The following is a 20,171-nucleotide window of genomic DNA, read 5'->3' on the forward strand; positions in this document are numbered from 1 at the left end:
GTCTTCGCTGGATGCATCTACTGATGCTGTACATACACCACTTCGGTCAACTACTGGAAGTAAGACTGGACTACTCCCAGGTACACATTCTTCATGGTCCATAGTGCTATCGTGTACTGGTGGTGACTCCTCCTGGATCTCCTCAATTGTTGGTGAACTTTCAAACAAAACCTGTGAAATATAGTTTTTGTGTGTGTAGTTTTCTTTACGATTTGTGTAATTACCTTCATCAGTATTCATGTCATCATAATCGCATTCATTCTGAACTTGTGCTATGCATTCATCGCTCCATGTTGCTATAAGAAACAATTTTGTAAGGCTTCTTAGCGGAGAAAACCTACCAGTACTGGTGTCATCATCACTTTCAGAGTCACCGGAAGTTTCATCACCACTAATGACACCTCCAGTAAAATATTCTGCGACAAGTTCCTGTGCGGAAGCATTGTCAACCCACTCAGGAGAGTTAATGAACTCATTGCTAGTGAGAAGATTAAGGGCTGAGACGACTCTCTTTGATGCCATTGGCGCCTGTTTCAGTCTCCGCACTGAAATGACAAATCGAACCATTTGTCCAGGTCCACATTCTCTCGTGAAGTAATTCATTACACAGTGAGACATTTCAAGCTGTATCTGCTTCGCATGGTGCAATAGCGCTGGAACTTGCTCACAAGGAAGGTTAGACATGTATCTCTGCATTTATGTAATAAAATTGATGTTTTTAAACATGTCAAAATTTTTGTTTTGTTTATATCTCAATAATACTGTAGTGTAGATCCCTTATCGCAAATCCGGTCACATATAACGTTACAAGGAAGCTTCCCATTTACGTAGGTCTCTTAGTAAAGTCCATTCATAAAGATGAAAACAACCAAAAACACTCTAGAAACAAATGGGCACTAAACAGAATTTTCTGTAATATTTCTGGCTCTACTATACTGGGGGAAGTTATGCAAGTACCGTAATTGTCACATTAAGGCATTATGCCTGGTAATATCCCACTGTGGCATAAAAAAAAATGCTGGTACCAACACAACAATGTTTTCTATTAACTACAGTATACATGAACTTACTTCCATTGCGGCCAAGGATAACATTAACATTGTCGTGGAAGGTTACCTCTAAGTGTCTATGGCACATGAAATTAGTCAACAAGATTTTCACAAGTTTTCCAGCTGTGGCATATACCTGTAGTAACAGAATTATGATGAATAACGTCATTACTTTAGACAAAAATATACACAGCTATCACTAGTCAATGGACAGGACTACTGGACTGACATATATTTGTTTGCTTTTTTTTGCACATTGTATGATTGTATTAATTACTTATCCTGATCGTTAACACTCTACACAGCATTGTCAGTGGCACCATTACTTACACTGTATTTTGACTACATTACAATGACTACAGTGTGACCCTGATGGGAAAAATCCAGTAACAATATGTAGTGCAGAACTTATTGAAATTCAAATCATGGTAATAATGTAAGAAGTTTACAATTCCTCTCACGGATTTATTTACTTGTTATAATAATTAAGTGTTAGCTTATGAGATGGATAGCTTTCTTTGTTACTTTGTGTAATCACCTGAAGTTTACCAGGAACAGCGTAGTAGGGCAGCTGTCCAGCAATGTTTGGTGAAGAAATACATGTTGTGTAGGGGAATGAGCCATTTATACTAGTATTTTAAAAATTGTTAATTTAAAAAAGGAGGGATCTATGCAATAGTGTTGCATCGATAATCGGATCGGTTACCAGAAAACCATATATCAGGTGTTTTTGTATATTGGTATTAGATCGGCACCAAGATGAAAAAGCAGCAGATACAGATATATGAATTTAGACTCTGTTTAGGCTGTTTTGAGTGGGTAATAAATCTCATATACTCCACCTTGTTTTCTAATATACTCCATGCCTTAAATTACAATATGACATATGCTCAAAATTGGGTTTGTCCAATCGCTATGCGTTGTTCATGTGCAGTGATTTAACGAGTGCGATTATTTAGTCACGTGAGGACGCATAGTTGCCATGGCGCTAGTATTATCATAAGAAAACCAGCCGCTTTAGCCGAGCCTACAGCAGAAACAGCCGTGGATGAGGTAAATAATCTGAGTGTAATGTGAAATAGAGTCTAAAGCAGTTATACGGGCACAATGTGGAGTCTATGAAATTTATAAACCCGCCCTTAGTAGCGCCCTCACTTCACTCGTGCGCTACAGCCCGGGCCTTCGGGTTTATAAATTTCATAGACTCCACATTGTGCCCGTATAACTATTATTCAGACTCTGTTTAGGGTGTTTTGGGTGGGTAATAAATCTCATATACTCCACCTTGTTTTCTAATATATTCCATGCCTTCAGGCACAATATAACATATGCTCAAAATCTAGGTTTATCCAATCAAAATGCATTGTTCATGTGCAGTGATGTAACGAGGGCGCTTATTTTGTCACGTGAGGACGCATAGTTGCCATGGCTCTAGTATTATCGCAAGAGAGCCAGCCACTTTTACCAAGTCTACAGCAGAAACAGCCGTGGGTGAGGTAAGTAATCTGAGTGTAATGTGAAATAGAGTCTAAAGCAGTTATACAGGCACAATGTGGAGTCTATGAAATTTATAAACCCTCAGGACCTTAGTAGTGACCTCGCTTCGCTCGTGCTCCACAGCCCGGGCCTTCGGGTTTATAAATTTCATAGACTCCACATTGTGCCCATATAACTATTACTTATTCAGAAACACATGCTCATGTGCACCAAAATTGATGTCTACAAATTTAATGAGTTGCATTTCCTGTATTATAATGTTGCTAATGCTGCTTGAATGCAATGTCAGCTGTTGTAGTATTCCCACTGAGCTATGCTGTAATATGGGTAAGATAAAATTACACTAATTAGATTCGCACCCCTATATATATAGGAGTAATTTGGCGTACCCCCTACACAAAATATTTCCTATACATAGAGGAGTGATTGTACTGAAATAGTGTACCCCTACACCAAACAGCATCCCTCTATACTATAGGAGAAATGTTGCGTAGGGTACACAAAATGTCTCCCATATATTATAGGAGAAATTTTGTGCACCTGCACAAAGTGTTTCCCATATATTATAGCAGAAATATTACGTAGGGTACAGGGGCGGATCTAGGATTTATAAAGGGGGGGGCTAACTCAAGGTACTAATCTCTTGGGTAGAGGTGTGCAAAGCACACTCCGCATGCTGGAACTAGGGGGTCTGGGGGCACCCCCCCCCCCCCCCCAGGAAAATTTTGAAAAATAGATGCTAAATATTGTAATTTGGGGACATTTCCACATAAAATTCATAATATTTTCTGCCTGTAGATATTTTATATACTGCCTTTAGATTATAGGTATGGCTCTCTGAAGCATTTTGTTAATGGAAAAGTTTGGGTAGGTACAGACAACCAAGTACATGATGCACCCCTCTCACAATTGCACAACACTGAATAGGTGCATGTTAGAATAATAATGTTGAAAGTGGAAAATTTTGAAATTTTAACAATACAAGATTGAATCTGAGAGCATTTTCAATGGAGATTGTGTACCTGAATTAAGTATTGCCGTACATATTAACTACATAAGTAGATGAATGAAGCCCTTTAAACAGACCAATGCACTCCATTGTATGTATAGGTGCAGGCAGATTTGGAAAAATTCCATAACAGAATCAACTACATGTTTCCAGTGAATGTTCTATTACAGTAGTTAGCTGACTGCTCTATTAGAGTATCTCGATCTTGTACACCTCCAATGCTGATCCGGGTCCTTGTTGCATAAACTTTAGCATAAATCCACTGATAATACCTTGGAAAGATGTTTATAAGGATTATAATGCTCAGCATATTGATCAAGTAAAGCCTAAATATAAAGGGGGGGGGGGGGGCTTCAGCCCCAAAGCCCCCACCCCCCCTGGATCCGCCCCTGGGATATGCAAAATGTCTCCTATGTATTATAGGAGAAATTATAGGAGAACTTTTGCGTAGGGTAGGGCCCAAACGAACTTGGATTGTCAGGGTTTGAACATTCATCAACTAAAGTTCAAGAATCTTTCGAACTTTTAAATGGAGCTGATTCCTGTTTACAAATCATAAATTACAGCATATTAAATGTTACGTGCATGTCTCACAAGCTTGCAACACACACATGCAGTTGTACTGACTCAACAGTTTTACTGAGAAAACTTGAAATCAAATACCACAAGTAAAAATGTTTGTGATTACTAGGTTTTAAATACATTTTACTACGGGAGTGTATAAACAGTGGAATGGACTACTGGAATCGTAGAATGGAATTTTTTTAAAGTTCAATATCATTTTGTACATCCAAATATGTACAACTCCTCCTCTTAAGTAAGCAATTAAATAGGATTCCCCACTGAAGTCAGCTCCTTTAGCATACTTTTCCCCACCGCAACACTTGTATGACTTATAACTCAATACTTTACTACTTGTCTGAAACTAACTGTCTTAATGAGGGTTCAGTTCAGTGTGCAGCATGGCACTGTCACAATGAACTTTGGCTTAAATTTTGCTTTCTGACACAATTGTGGGAAAGGCTCATTGTAAATGCTTACAAGATAGTCCCGTTTACTTTACCCAAAGATTTTCGCTTAGGCTCCTAGGTTAGTGGTAAACACCTTGCACAGGCTCTGCCTTCTGTTTTGTTTTCGCTCTCCAGTGCCTAACTGGTAAAGTTGATAATAAATAAATGAATACTTCATTATACATTGAGTGTACTTTTACAATGCATACATGTACTAATCAGCTGGCTAGCTAACTTTTTATCATTTGAGAACAAGGGGTCTTCTTGGTAATCCCATAAACTGCTATTGTGTATGTTCATAACTGACTTTACAGTACATTACATTGGTAAACTTTGTCTATGGTGAGGTGAATTATGCTAAAAGAGCTGACTTTAAAGGGAAGCCTATTTATTTGCTTACATAAGGGGAGGAGTCGTACTTATTTGGATGTAAAAACTGATATTGAACTTTAAAAAGTTCCATTCCACCATTCCAGTAGTCCATTCCACTGTTTATACACTCCCTTTTACTACTGTTATACAGTTGAGACAAGGGATGACACCACATAGAAACCTTAAAACTTCATAGCCTCTGACCACCACTAAACCATCAACATATAACTTAATTAAATACCTAATACCATATGTCTGGCCTTCCCCACATCATTAAGGAACAAAGCAAAATGAATAGCTTAACTGCATCACTATCATACACTACAATAGTAGTGTAGGGACTACAAAGGAGTAGGTGGGGGTGGCCCATAAAATAATATCACCCGAAAAACAGCCTAAATTTTCCCTGACGACGATGGGGCAGTATTGGTTAGGTAAAACTAAGCCCAAAAATGCTTTCAGATCGACCCGAAACACTTTCACAAGTTGCCACGGAATTTTTTTTAAAAATTATTCAACAGAATTTTCTGCTGACTGACTGCCTGATGCCTTCAGACAAGTGTAACTCAATAATGGCTAACACTACGGGCTTGATTTTTTCACTGCCGACAGGTGCCTTTTGGCATACCGCAGTACATACAATGCATTGTTCATGGACTACCAGTGTCCTCCTTTGTGTCCCATTCATCTTTGCTGACAGCGAAAAGTGTCGATTTGGCGTTACCTCGTGATGGCTTCCCTTCGTAACGGAAACAAGAACAGAAATCGTCCGTACTTGTCATAGTGGCTATTTTGATAGCAGAGGTGCTTTTCAAACAGTTCTTGATTCGTACTGGTGTGTAACAGGTTGAACATAGCCAACAACGAAGCGTAATGGATACTTCACTTTTCAGACGACAATTGATGTAACCGGGGCGCGCGTGGCACCATCTCTTTTGGTATGCGTGGATTGCAGAGGTGCCTTTCGAACAGTTTTTGATTCGAAAATGCTGCGTAATGGGATGAACAAAGCTGACAACGAAGCGTAATGGATATTTCACTTTTCAGACAATAATTGGGGCACGTGGTGCCATTTCAGATGCAGTTTGCGTGGGTCCACCAGTCATAATAATTATTTCCAAAAAAAGTTAACAAACAAGTACACAGAAAAATTTGGAATTTTCAACTAGAGTAGGGACCATAGCACATCAATAAAAAGTACTGAAACAAGTTGCAGTAGTCCATGATATAAATCACAGTAGAACAATAAGAAGTGTTATATCCCTACTGTTCATTTCACAGTAGAGATACTGTATAACACTTCTTATGGTTGTACTGTGATTTATATCATGGACTACTGCAACTTGTTTCAGTACTTTTTATTGATGTGCTATGGTCCCTACTCTAGGTGAAATTCCAAATTTTTCTGTGTACATGTCTAATTAGTAACTGTAGTTTGAACTGTTCAACACGCATCGAATTCACCTAAGTTCGTTTGGGCCCTAGCGTAGGGTATGCAAAATTTATTCAAAGTGTCCTCATCATACAGTGCAATAGTACTGTATAGTAGGGACCACAAAGGTGTAGACATGTCCCATGAAATAACATCACCCTAAAACCAGCCTCCCTCTTCCCTGACGACTTTGAGGCAGTATTGCTTGCATGTGCACTCGTGCGGCTTCTTGTTGTCATGTACGTATAGGATTTCTATTTGTTTGTATACTAAGCAAGAAGGCTTTTACATGTAAAATTAATACTGCATTGTAAATAATAGTGTTTTTGCCATACTAATTATCAGTAGTAATATCAGTTCGTAGAATGTTGGTGCCGACTATCAATATGGTAGAAATTGCCATATCGGCAACCGATCCAATTAGCCAGCAAATTATTGGTGCATCTCTAAGCTTTAATGGATACTTCACTTGCAGACAACAATATAAATCCAGGGATGTTATGAAGAATGTGTTTCATGCCAAATGTGTGGGAATCCCTACACTTTTAAAATTTGGGTGCACTTGTAACACCCTTGTTTAACTGAAAAAGTAATAGGGTGTTGTGACTGCACTCTATGAAAGCAAAACAGGGTTACGACCACACTCATGGTACTGCCTATTGTATAACACCCCAAAATGATGTGTTGCAACATCCCTTTACCATGCGTCAGGGAGCTACAATTTCACCTCTTTAGTACCACCCCAAAAATGATGCATTACAACACCCATTTAGTTCTGTAGCACCTTGTCAGGGAGCTATGATTACATCTATTCTATTACACTTAATGATGTATTGTAACACCACTTTTTGCTCTGCAGGGCTGTGTGTCAAGGGGTTGCGACCACACTTTAAAGATTAGTTACTACAAGAACACTTGTTGTAATCAACACCACCAAATTAAAAGATCACAGTAGCAAAAGGTGGTACAGCACCTCAGACTGATGCGACAGTTAATGGTTATCAACACCTCTATAGGCTGACAACACTCCATACTTAATTCTGTAGTCCATTAATGTCTATGGTGGCAAAACCTGCAGAAATAAACAGCAGCACTGTATATTCTTAAGTTAGAGTCCTAACGGGATCCAGTATTGCTGCTACACTGTCAGTTATCAATATATTATGCCTCAAGTACAATAGATGGACAACAAATCCCACAAATTGAGGCAATATTGTTTAGGCAAAACTAAGCCCAAACAAGCCTTCAGATTGACCCGAAATGCTTTCAACAAGTTGCTACGGAATTTAAGCTGTGTAATGGGTTGCACATAGCTGACAACAGATACTGTACTTCACTTTTCAGACGTTAATCGACATAGTTGGGGCGTGCAGCGCCATTTCAGATGCATGCACTATGCATGGGTTCACCAGTCATGATAATTATTTACAAAAAAAACTTAACAAAGTACCCAAATTTTTTTTTGGAATTTTCAACTAGAGTAGGGACCATAGCAAATCGAGAAAAAGTACTGAAACAAGCTGGAGTAGTGCATGATATTAAATCACAGTAAAGCAATAAGAAGTGTTATATCCCTACTATGCATTTCCGTTATGGTATCTTGCAATTGAGCACAGTAGGGATAAAACGCTTCTTATTGTTTTACTGTAATTTAATATCGTGCACTACTCCAGCTTGTTTCAGTACTTTGTATCAATGTGCTATGGTCCCTTCTCTAGTTGAAAATTCCAAAATTTTTGTGTACTTATTCATCAAGGATTCCATTAAATATTATTCCATCTCCGTACATTGAAGTATACAGATATTGTACACAACCGTTTGTTTAGAGCCACTACAGTGGCATTCAGGGTCAACGGTTAATAGTCTTTAGCACTTTTCATCATACAATAAGCATTGCATTAGCATCACAGTTGTATATCAGCGTTCTGTTTGTTTCTATCTTATTGTATCGCCAATAGCAGGGTACAAGGGATAGATAAATTCACAATGCGTACACTATAGCTGTTGTGATTGGCGAAAAGGAACGTTACAGGCCAAAGCAAATTGAATAGTGAGCCCGTAGCATAATAATACCATTGGTCAACTTATGGCTGAATACATTAGTAAGTTACAGCAGAAAAATCAGTTGAATAGAAACAAAAAACTTCCTATAGAAGTACTAGGAGTCAATTTGAAGACATACTATAGGCTTGATTACTACTAACCAATACTGCCAAGGTGCCATGAAGGTATTAGGAGGCTGGTTTTGGGATGAGATTTGCCAGAGAACCCCAAATCTTCACGATCCCTAATATACAGTTACTACGATATGGGAGACAAGAGACATTTTGCGTAAGGTGCGCAAAATTTCTCCTATAACATACAGGAGACATTTTGCGTGCTCTACGCAATGTTTCTCCTATATTATATGGGAGACATTTTGCATACACTACATAAAATTTCTCCTATATATGGCAGACATTTTACATACCCTACATAAAATTTCTCCTAATATATGGGAGACATTTTGCGTAGGGTGTGCAAAATTTCTCCTATAATATATGGGAGACATTTTGCATACCCTATGCAAAATTTCTCCTATAGTAGAGGGATGCTGCTTGGCGTAGGGGTACACTATTTCAGTACAAGCACTCCTCTATATGTAGGAGACATTACGTGTAGGGGTAAGCAAAATTTCATTTGTTCCATTTCCCGCATTGTGCATACATATACATCTACTACTGTGCATCTTGCCACATCTGGGATAAAACACTCAAGGGTCGTCTCCATTGACTTACAAGTATTTCAAAAAATTTGGAATTTTCAACTAGAGTAGGGACCATAGCACATTGATAAAAAGTACTGAAACAAGCTGGAGTAGTGCACAAAATTAAATCATACAGGGGGAATAAGAAGTGTTATATCCCTACTGTGCTCTAAGATACCATAATGGAAATGCACAGTAGGGATATAACACTTCTTATTATTTTACTGCGATTTAAGGTTACGGGATACCCTCAAGTTCCGGAAATAATGTTTTGGTTGTAATAACTCGCATGTAAAAATTGCGCGTGAATGACCACATGGCACAGGAAGGCGTTCGAGTTTCTTGTCGTTTTCACTTCGATGTAGCAAGGTAAGAGTATTTAATGGTTGTTTCGTGGCAAATTACAACTAACAAAACTGTAGCGTGTGTTAAAATACTATTACAATAAGTATGAATTACACGTCTTTGACGTTTCTTTCAAGAGACGAGCTGTTCCATTTCCTGAATGAAGGATTCCTCATCACTGATCCAGTCCTTCGGTTCCCGAATGGATTTACCCTTCAGAGAAAGCTCGGGAAGAATTGTGACGAAGTAGAAGCGTCTCAGTGTGGGAATGATCTTGAGACAGAAAGTTTCATTGTACTCCACCCTTTCACAGTGATAGTCTACAGTGGTGCAGAGAAGGAAGTCGCACCATCGTGTGTTAGTGCAGAACATCGCCATTTGTACTTGGTAATAATAGCTGTGAGTGCGCTTCAGTTGGATGAGACCATTTTTAATGAATAAACAGTCGCACTTATTAGCAGTGATAGCGTGATGAACAGCAAGATCTCTGTAGCTGTAGGGATTCTTAAACTCAACCAGCCCATCACTTGGCGAAGCTTCAGGATCAGTAACCCAGCCATCAGGAGTTGCTGCTAGCCATGGGTGAGCTGTACACACAGTTAAACCACAATTAATTAGACTAAGTGATCCTCTATCATTTAGCCACGATGTGTACACACCCACACTGTCTTTTTCTTGCTGTAGACCCCACCTGGTGGCTGAGTTGCCCCGAAACGTTGAGTACAGTAACTGGTGTACCATACGAGTCACAGGTGTGGTGAGTCTTCGCTTAGCGACTGAGCGGGAATTAGACGATGTTATTCTCTTCCTCCTCTCAGTGAGCCAAACCACGGATTCATCATCATCATATGTGTGGTTCATTGTTGCAAGCTCAATTGACCGGGCCTTGTTGCTGTCCACCATTACCTCAGCTCTATAACACCTCATCATCATTTGCTTCAGGTGATCGGTAGGAACGTCAGTTGGAACATCCAGAGCTTCAATACCACCATCATGTCTGTAGTTATAAAGGTATACAATGGTAACATTACATGGTTGTTTTCACTTGCCTGGAATATGCCATTCTAGAGATCAAGCTGTTGTCCACTGAAGTTGTGCTATATTGTGCCTTCTTGCGTTGCAGCTTTGCAGCAACAGAAGCTTTACGCTTCCAATCATTGCCTGTGCGTTTCACAGCATTAGCTGCAGCAAGCTTGAACACATCAGATGGTTCTGTGCATACAGCTGTCTTCCACATTGATGGTCCCCATCCAGCTCCTTCATTACACCGTAGACCAGCTCCAGCACACCGACCACGCCATGATCCAGATTGGCTTCTGTTGATCTGCTTGCAACCATCAAATTTAGTCCGTATATGCAACCAACTTTCACACAGATTAGTCGTGAAGTTACCTATAGTATAAATTTGTAACACTGATATGATATCTTTTATTTTTACCAATTAACTGAGGTGCTTTCCCTACTAGTCGGCTGATTGATCGTTGGATGTCGCAGATCATCTGTTGGTCTACCTCAGCAGTGGTTGTTGGATACTCCTGGTATCATCCAGACCTTCATTATCAGTGGCATCAGCCCATGCCTGCGCTTGAGTGGTGATGACATCATTCAGACCTGTGTAAGAAAGGTGATGTGTCCTTGTGCTTCTTGTGTTGACGTAATGTAATCTTACCTGATGTCATGTTGTTAATTGTGTCCCTCTTCTACTGTATTGTTGGCCATTGCTCCCATGTTAGTTGGTGGTAGCTGCTGTTGTTGTTGTTCCTGTCGTTGTTCCTGTGTTTGTTGTTGATTCTTTTGTGCAGTTTTGCAGAAATCAGGACTACACTTGGAGTGGCAGCCAAAACAGTGTAATGGAACGTTCACCAAGTCCCGCTGAAGTTTCTTTACTGATTCTACCTTATTAAGCTCCTGGCTCCACATCATGATGGCACAACGAGCTGATTTGGTGAGCCGTTTCCTCATGGCTTCAGTCAGTTTACCTCTACCCTTGTAGGATGGTTTGTCCAGGACCAAGCTCTCCAGTTTTCCACGGAAGCACTTTACAGCGTGGTTGGCACATTCCACCTTCTTAATCAATGTGCCATATGGTACTTTCCTGACAAGAGTAGGGTGAACTGAGCTGTCACCATCTCCAATGAACTCAGTGTAGTGGAGGCCATGCTGTGTTTCTGATTGGCAGAACCCTTCAACAATGATGTCAGTCTCCATTGCTGATGAAGACTGGTCCCAGTTGAGGAAGCAAGTATGCTCAGGTATAGTACCCCCAGATGTGTTGTGGCATACTGCACAATACTTGTTTCTGACTCCCATGAACAGGATTTTCCCGGTCTCCTTTCCGATTATGATGCCAACACCAGACTTGGCATTGTATGAATGTTTGTGAGCACGTTTGCTCCAGCCACCATCCACAATCACAGTTATCCTGGGTATGTCATATCTGTTGTCCTTGGAAAGAGCAATGGCCTTCTCCTCCTCACCAGCCTGCTTCATGGATTCATTGAGAAGAGTCCGCCACCAGTCTCCAATGCGTTTCTCAATAGCCATGAAGGCTATCTTTGTCAATGAAGGTAGGCCAAGTACTGCCATTGACTCTGTCAGTGGTGCATGTCCTCCCCCTGTAGCCAACTGTCCCCACACTGCAGCCAGATTACACTCCCAGCATTGACCTCCACTTAAGCCCTGCACTCTTGATGATGTTGCAAACTGGAATTCCTCATGACAGCCGGCACACCGAGAAGTAAGAATGGAACACAGTCCTTGATGATCCTTCACACCCACCAGTACAATAGCCTCATTGCCAGAGAGAGTATTATCTGCACACGACTGACAAGTGGCTGCATGTCGACTGATCACCTGCAGATGTTCCTGGAGTTTATTCAGGTTAATAATTCTGCTACCATCATGGTTCATTACATCCACTGTGTCATTCTTTCTTGTAGGAACCTTCTTCTTGGCATATTTCCCCCTACAAGCATGGGACCCTCTGGAGTTTTTAGTGCTCCCCATGCTAAAACTAATATTAACTGTATGTTATAGTGTAATGATAAAATTTGCAGCTTACCTGAATCCCAGAGCAGCTGCTAAACACTTATTAACACTACTAAACAGCAGCAGGGCACAGCGACAGAACAAGCAATCAGCACAAAGAACAAGCTAATAGTATATTCACAGCTGTTGTGGTTTGTATTTCCCGCGAAACTGTAATTCGCATGCGCGAGGATACAGTTGCTCTACAATGTGGTTTTCGCCGCCAAAAATACAGATAGTTGCTTTATTTTGATGGTTTTACACGGTAGTTAAACATATTTTTGAGGGCCTATCATAGAGTTTTGTTGAGATTTTACCACCATTGCTCGAGGAAAAATTTTACAAAATTGTGGTAAGCGATTTTTACAGTGTCACAACAACGTTTCATCCCCCAAGTTATTCTAGAGATGCGATGCTATCATACTTGGCTCGATAGGACCTAGCTATTATATTTTTAAAGTCTTTAAACGCTTAGATAGTTTTGTGGCAGTTGTTCCGAGGGCAATTTTTGGCGGAGAGTCTCATCAACTTCAACCATGCATAGCGAGTTGTGAGCTGAGTAAACGAGCTGTTTAACCCGTCGAGGAAGAAATACAGACTGTAGTGAGTATATATAAGGCTGCACATTAGGCTACATTGAGTAAAAGGCTGCTTTTTAGTCCGTACATCCCACTTCCGTGTCCCATGATACGCGGTAACCCGTAACCTTAATATTGTGCACTACTCCAACTTGTTTCAGTACTTTTTACCGATGTGCTATAGTCCCTACTCTAGTTGAAAATTCCAAATTTTTTGAAATACCTGTTTGTTAACTTTTTGTAAATAATATTATTATGATTGGTGAACCCATGCATACCGCATTTGAAATGGCGCCGCGCACCCCAGCTATATCGTCTGAAAAGTGAAGTTTTCATTATGCTTCATTGTCAGCTATGTTCAACCCGTTACAGTACGAATCAAGAACTGTTCGAAAAGAACCTCTGTAACCCAAAAGAAAGGGTTGCATTGGTGCCGCGCGCTCTAGTTATATAAATTATCGTCTAAAAGGAAAGCATCTATTACGCTTAGTTGTTGGCTATGTTCAACCCGTTACACAGCAGTATGAATCAAAAACTGTTCCAAAAGCACCTCTGCAATCAAAGTAGCCGCTATGAAAAATACGGACGATTTCCGTTACAGAGGAAAAAAAGCCATCATGTGCTACCACCAAATCGACACTTTCCACTGCCAGCGAAGATGAATGGGAAACAAAGGAGGACACTGGTAAGTCCATGAAGAATGTATTGTGCGTACTGCAGTATGCCAAAAGGCATCTATTGGGCCCAAGCGACGTCAAACAGTGAAAAAATCAAGCCCATAGCCATAGCCATTATCGAGTTACGCTTGTCTGAAGGCATCAGTCAGTCAGTAGAAATTCTGTTAAATAAATTATTTTTAAAACTCCATGGCAACTTGTTGAAAGCGTTTCGGGTCAATCTGAAAGCTTTTTGGGGCTTAGTTTTACCTAACCAATACTGCCTCATCGTTGTCAGGGAAAATTGAGGCTGTTTTATGGGTGATTTATTTCGTGGGCCATGCCTACTCATTTGTGGTCCCTACTATACACTACTATCATACTGTAAGATAGTAGTGTCTTCTTGGTAGTACGATAGATTTCAACTCGAAGAATGATTTAACTCGTCTATTTTAGCAAAAACACTTTTCCGTCATTAAATAACTATCTCGCACTAGTCTGGGAAGAATACAGTTATCCGAGAAACAGGATCCCCTATGGGCGTGTCCACTTTGGCACTAGCACATCTCACTATTACACGCACTAAACAGTTTATAGCAAAGCTAGATTTTATTTCCTGCATGATTTATAATGTCGCTAATGGGTTAACTAGAACTACACAAAAATGCTTTTGCAGTACTAAATCAACACTAACAAAAATGATCTATACAATAACTCAGTGGTGATTGCTCCTATCCCCTTGCGACAAGTTCCATTCGTCTTGCCATTAAATTTCTATCAGGCACAATATGCATGACTATTGTGAGGAAGCTAGCCCATTACGTGGCGACAATTTCAAATACATGGCAAAAATTTTAACACAGAAATGTGTGTTGCTGTTGTTCACTGCTTCATAACAAGTAAGCCGCTGTAGTTACAGTGTTGATATAAGCTACCCCACCTAATGTTTCCATGTATTGTGTTAACATAAATTCCCAAAAGTTCTAAGACTAGCTTTACAACTTGATAACAACATTAACAAAAATACATGTATAGAAAATTACACACGTACACTATTAGGCAATAAAGTGGCACATTGGGTTGTTTTTCAAGTGAAACAGCAAAGTATTTAAAATTGTATTGGACTCTATACTGCAGTCAAAGAATGCCTTTTTTTTCTTCTCACTAGGCAGGATGAAAAAATACCTCTAGTCTACCTCAAGAAACTATTACTTACAGGGAGAAAAAATCAAAAATACCGTACCCCACTCAATGACAATGAGAAAACAAGTAGTCTAATTTGAATTTTTAATATATCCTCAAGCTATTTAAGCTACAAAACAAAACACATAAACAACTTTTAAATCCATTAATTAGCATATATTTACAATACACTTACTGTAGCAGCCAGACTGCCTTTTCTCTGTCACAGTGCTTGCATGTGTCTATTAAGCGCATGCTATTTGTGAAGCGCATACACAATTCTTGTGATTAACCATGGATGCTAAGCGTACATGGTCCAAAGTAAGGCTTACACAAGATGAACGGGAAGAAAAACTGGAAATACTGGAAACTTAAAAGTCTCCTCGAGTGCTTATGTCTCCCTTTGCTTTGTATACAGCAAATCAACCTTCTAGATTACGTTATTCTTGTTCATCACAAATGATTCACCTAGAAATGAGGTCAAATATCCTTATACACTGGTGTGGTGACCATGATCCTACTGTATTATAATTTTACAACGTAGTGATTCAGTGTTTAAAACTCCATAATTATTAATCAGGCATATGTGCCTAACAGATAGTATTATTTTTATAAAAGTTTTCTCCAAACATTATAAGCGCAAGCACTCAACAACCCAATTTTCCAGCATAAGCTTATATATCAATTAGAGATTATAAGCGTGTCCACTCCAGAAAAGAGACTGGGATAAGTCTTAAGCCCCACTCATTTCTGCCACTGACAAGGTGTTGATTTGACCAGAAGCCTTTGGTAATGTGAACAAAAAGAACAAGGTGATCAACCTTGAGCATCAGACCAAGAGTACATAATTATTTTTATCACTATGTACTCTTGGAGTAGGGCTTGAAAGTTGGCCCAGACCCTTTTTCATAATACACAAACTCTAATTGATAAGTGCCATGATGGAGAAAATGAGGTGTGGCCATGCGTGACTTCAATGCATCCAGCATGTAATTACTGAGTGAGCATCGAAATAGATGGACAATGGAGTTATTCCACCACCAATGTACTAAAAGACACATTCCAAAATTACGTCACTGTCATAGCAACAGCCTTCTGCCATTTTGAATGGGGCTACTGACAATAATCACCATTGCGCTACGTTGAAATACGATGATGAAAACAGCTTGAAAAAGTGGTATTGTTGCTATTGTTGGTGGCATTGCTATTGTTGGTAAAGTGGTATCAGAGTTGAACAGGTGTGAGTTGAACAGGTGCGAAGCAATTGTCTTGTTTGTCAGTACAAGGAGGAGTCTGGATGGTCAGCTGCTATTGCTATCACTTTCATTAACACAGAAGTAATGACTAACAGGCAAATATGCTATCCTTGTACTGACAAACAAGGCAATTACTGTTGTGTTAACCACTTGCATCTAACCAGAAACAATAATTGGCAACCTTGAAGGTTTCCATAGCCTGTTGTTCAACAATACCACCTTTTCAAGCTATTTTCATCATCGTATTTCAACATAGCGCAATGGTGATTATTGTCAGTGGCCCCATTCAAAATGGCGGAAGGCTGTTGCTATGACAGTGACGTAATTTTGGAATGTGTATTTCTGGGCAGAGGTAAGGCCATACCTATTTGAAAAATTGTTGCTCGGATTTTTTAAGGAAAAGTTAGGGTTGGTAGGTCGGAAAAAAAACCCCATCATACTTTTTAAAAACGTGTCATTCCATTGCTGACAACGAATTGTACGAGGGTACACAACAACAGCTCCTTTCTTTGCTATAACAGATAGCCACGCATTAGCCACCATTTCGGCTACAAGTCCGCCAACTTCACGTGATTGGTAATCACGTGAATTTTTTTTTTTGGTCTTTTATAAAAAGAGGGTCGGTCGGGTCCAAGCAACAACTTTTCAAATAGGTATGGCCTAGAGCGGCAAGCGCACATTTTTTAGGGCCGGCAAAGTAGGGAGGATAGCGAGTTGCAATGTTTTATGTGTATGCTGAGGTCTGGCCACGTGAAACTACATTATTGATACTGTACACCCGAAGTAATCCAACAAATATTGCAGGGGGAGGGGGAGGACTGCAAATTGACACAGAACCAAACTTACTGTTACAGGCTTCTTGCTGGGGTTCTGGCTCATCGGAGTGTTTAGCTGAGAAAAACTTAAGCTTGACTCAAACTCATCTTCTGACATTGGTTCTTCTGACATCACGGCTGCCCTCTCTTCCGTCGCTCGTTCCCGCGCGCCAAGGAACCACGTTTGTACGCACACGTGAGATTATATTTTCTAAATAAAGCAACACCTCGGGCGCCCGCTCATTCGCTTTTAGAGTAATGCACCTATCAATGTTAAGCCCCACTACCCCCCTCCAGGGCTTACTAAGGGATTAGTGGGGGATTTTCGCCCATTTGATCAGAAATTTTGCCCCACTAGTGGGGCATTTGACCGTTCGAAAGTTTAGGCGTTTGCTTTAGCTTGCGAGCTATAAGAATTGATCTGTTTCCTAAAGTTTATTCCAGCAATACTACATGGAGATTTGACCACTAGTTGTTCCCCAGTGGGTGGAGAATTTGATTTTTCAAAAAGTCAAATCCCCACCATTTCCACCACTACGCCCGGGAGGAGGGAGGTGGGGGATAACATAAGGAAGAGTTATACGCCTGTCAATGTATTGCCCCACCACTCCCCCCTTGGGCATATATGGGGCTATAGTAGGGATTTGACACAGCCGAATGTCAAATGCCCCCATAGTATGATAAACCTATCGCAGACCTGCCAACCTAGGAAACAGAAAAACCTTGAGACTTGGTCTTGACATCCAGAATGGACTGCTGTATCTGCACATTATTATAGGCAGACACAGCAAGTTGTAAGATCCCCCATACCCATACAATGGGCACGTAGGTCACCTTTACCATGCAACACATATACACATGCCCATCTTCATATGGGCATCAATATAGCATTTAAAACATGTTGTGCATCACTAATCTATTCTAGACCTGAGTAAACGTGTGCACGAGTCTTATTTCACCAGCTAAATGTACTTAATCAGAAGTCACCACTGTGTTGAAACAGTTGCTCTTTTATTGCTGTGAAGTTGTAACACTTGACCAGACTATGGAACATTCTTGATATAAGCCACTAGGTGCTTTTAGTATCACATGATGACTTAGAGTTGTGTCAATTTCATCCTAGAGGATGAAAGCAAATACAATACTCCAAACACATAGTACATACCATTAATTTTGTATAAGCTACAAACCCAGGAAAACATGTAGGTGCTCTTGTATGGGTCTCTTGTCTGACGTGCAAACCAAGCCCCTTAGGGTTGGTAATTCTGATCAGAGTTCTGACCGCTTAAATCAACCCCACATCTTGCTCCAAATACTTTCCAATGTATTGCTATTAAATATCCAATGTATTGCTATTAAATAGAAGGCCGAAGTCGAATCCTTGCCACAATGCCCGCCTTTATAATCACGTGATCTTGCCTCTATTATTAGTTGTATCACAATTACGCACCTGGGGAAATCCCCTGAGAACTGGAAAGGGCATCTGAGAGCTTTGACTCTGGCCTGACCTTGAAAGTGGAAAAATCGTGAGTTTTACATTGATGATCTGTGAGAATTGGTAAGCTTAACTAAAAATCCGTGAGTTTAGAGCTACTGCTTGTGAGACCTTGAGTTTGGTAGTGAAATCGTGAGTCTCACGGTAAATCCGTGAGGGTTGGCAGGCCTGCTATCCCTTGGCAGGCCTGGGCCTGATTGTTGGACCCAGTTGCATCAAGGGGATTTACTAGGGATTTAACATAACCATAGATAATAGACACCCCTAGGGTGTCTAGATGTTACTATAGACATTTTTCCCTACAAATGTTGTAACCAGGGGTTTCTATTATCTATGACATAACATAGAAAGTTAATGGATGAATTTCATAATAACTAAAGTTGCCCCTAGCAACCTGAATTTTACAACATTTGTAGGGATAAATGTCTATAGTAACCTCTCCAAGTATTAAAAAGATAGCATAAAAGGTCATGAGGTATAACATTTTAAAGTTTGTCATTTTTCCATACATTGTTTATGAGAGGGGGCAACAGTTGCCCCATCTGGGCAATCGCATAAATAATGTGTGGGAAAACAACCAATTCAATTAATGTCATTCCTCAATTTAACATTATTTGTAGGTATGAATCTCACAATTAACCTCTCCAAATTTTAAAAGGACAGAGTATATAGATCATGAGATATCACATTCTGAAATTTGTGGTTTTCCCATACATTATCCATGTGATTTCCCAGAAGGGGTAACTGTTACCCCCTCCCATAGATAATGTATGGGAAAACTGCAAACTTTAAACTGTCATATCTCATGACCCTATATATGCTATCCTTTTAAAAATTGGAGATGTTACTTTTGACATTCACACCTACAAAATAATGCAAAATTCAGGTTGCTAGGGGCAACGGTTTAAAATTCCTTATTATGAAATTCATCTATTACAACGAAAAAAATACTTAGGCGCTTAATGAGCGATCGTCAAATGCCCCATAGTGGGGCAGCAGTTTCGTGTCAATTCCCCCTCTGTAACTGTTAGGTACAGTATGCATTATAACTTAGAAAAGATATGACACCAAAAGGTACAAAAACGAAGAAAAAAACCTGCCACAACAGGCACTAGAACCACAAAGGCCTCCAGCCTGAAGTCCAGTGTTACTAACCACTGCACCACCGCTGCTAGGGACCTGCCGATTATGCTGGCATAATTTTGAGCATAATAGGTACCTAAAAGCATTGAGCATAATGCCAGCATAATAGGTTAAACTGATATTTGTGCAATAGTATAAATTCTTGCTGGAAAAATGACAATTGCAAAATAAGATCGATATACTCTAATAGAGCAGTCAGTAACTCTAATAGAACAATCATCAAACTGACTGTTCTATTAGAGTATATCGATCTTTTCTCTTACATGCAGCAAGAATTTATTATTTGTGTTCCAGCCACTCATTTTTTTTCTTTCTATACAGTGTTAAACTAGTAGCAAAGCATATGAACTAAGGCATGAACATTGAGCATAATCGGTAAATATTGAGCATTAATTTAAGCATAATAGGTGAATTTTTGAGCAGTGCAGCATAGCATAATAGGTAAAATTATGAGCATAATCGGCGGGTCCCTAACCGCTGCTCCAGCGCTTCTTATTTTTGCCATATTTAAACCACAGATGGTGAACAAGTTAGATTCTTGCTGTATATAAATAAACAC

At 39.8% G+C, this 20,171-nt stretch overlaps 2 protein-coding genes across 4 annotated transcripts in view; both read right to left on the reverse strand.

Annotated features, from left to right (window-relative positions):
- Window positions 1-17,179, reverse strand: part of LOC136257521 (structural maintenance of chromosomes protein 6-like) — a 57,728-nt gene extending 40,549 nt beyond the window's left edge. For both annotated transcript variants that reach the window (XM_066050748.1, XM_066050749.1), the window contains exons 1-2: window positions 17,006-17,179; window positions 1,071-1,185 (exon numbers count right to left, since the gene is read on the reverse strand). In XM_066050748.1, coding sequence (XP_065906820.1) covers window positions 1,071-1,185; window positions 17,006-17,107 — 217 coding nt within the window. In that variant the 5' untranslated portion in view covers window positions 17,108-17,179. The remainder of the gene's footprint in view (window positions 1-1,070; window positions 1,186-17,005) is intronic.
- On the reverse strand, window positions 9,478-13,050 carry LOC136258121 (uncharacterized). 2 transcript variants are annotated; one of them, XM_066051423.1, is made up of 4 exons: window positions 11,130-13,050; window positions 10,899-11,071; window positions 10,510-10,852; window positions 9,478-10,457 (listed from the first exon to the last, which is right to left on the reverse strand). In XM_066051423.1, exon 1 carries the CDS (start codon window positions 12,464-12,466, stop codon window positions 11,144-11,146), a length of 1,323 nt encoding a protein of 440 aa, XP_065907495.1. In that variant the 5' UTR covers window positions 12,467-13,050; the 3' UTR covers window positions 9,478-10,457; window positions 10,510-10,852; window positions 10,899-11,071; window positions 11,130-11,143. The 2 variants fall into 2 exon arrangements, with proteins under 2 accessions (XP_065907495.1, XP_065907494.1); XM_066051422.1 differs by having other exon boundaries at window positions 10,899-13,050.
- Window positions 17,180-20,171: the final 2,992 nt, after the last annotated feature.

The sequence above is a fragment of the Dysidea avara genome, chromosome 6 (genome assembly GCF_963678975.1).
Source record: "Dysidea avara chromosome 6, odDysAvar1.4, whole genome shotgun sequence".
Classification (NCBI taxonomy): Eukaryota; Metazoa; Porifera; class Demospongiae; order Dictyoceratida; family Dysideidae; genus Dysidea; species Dysidea avara.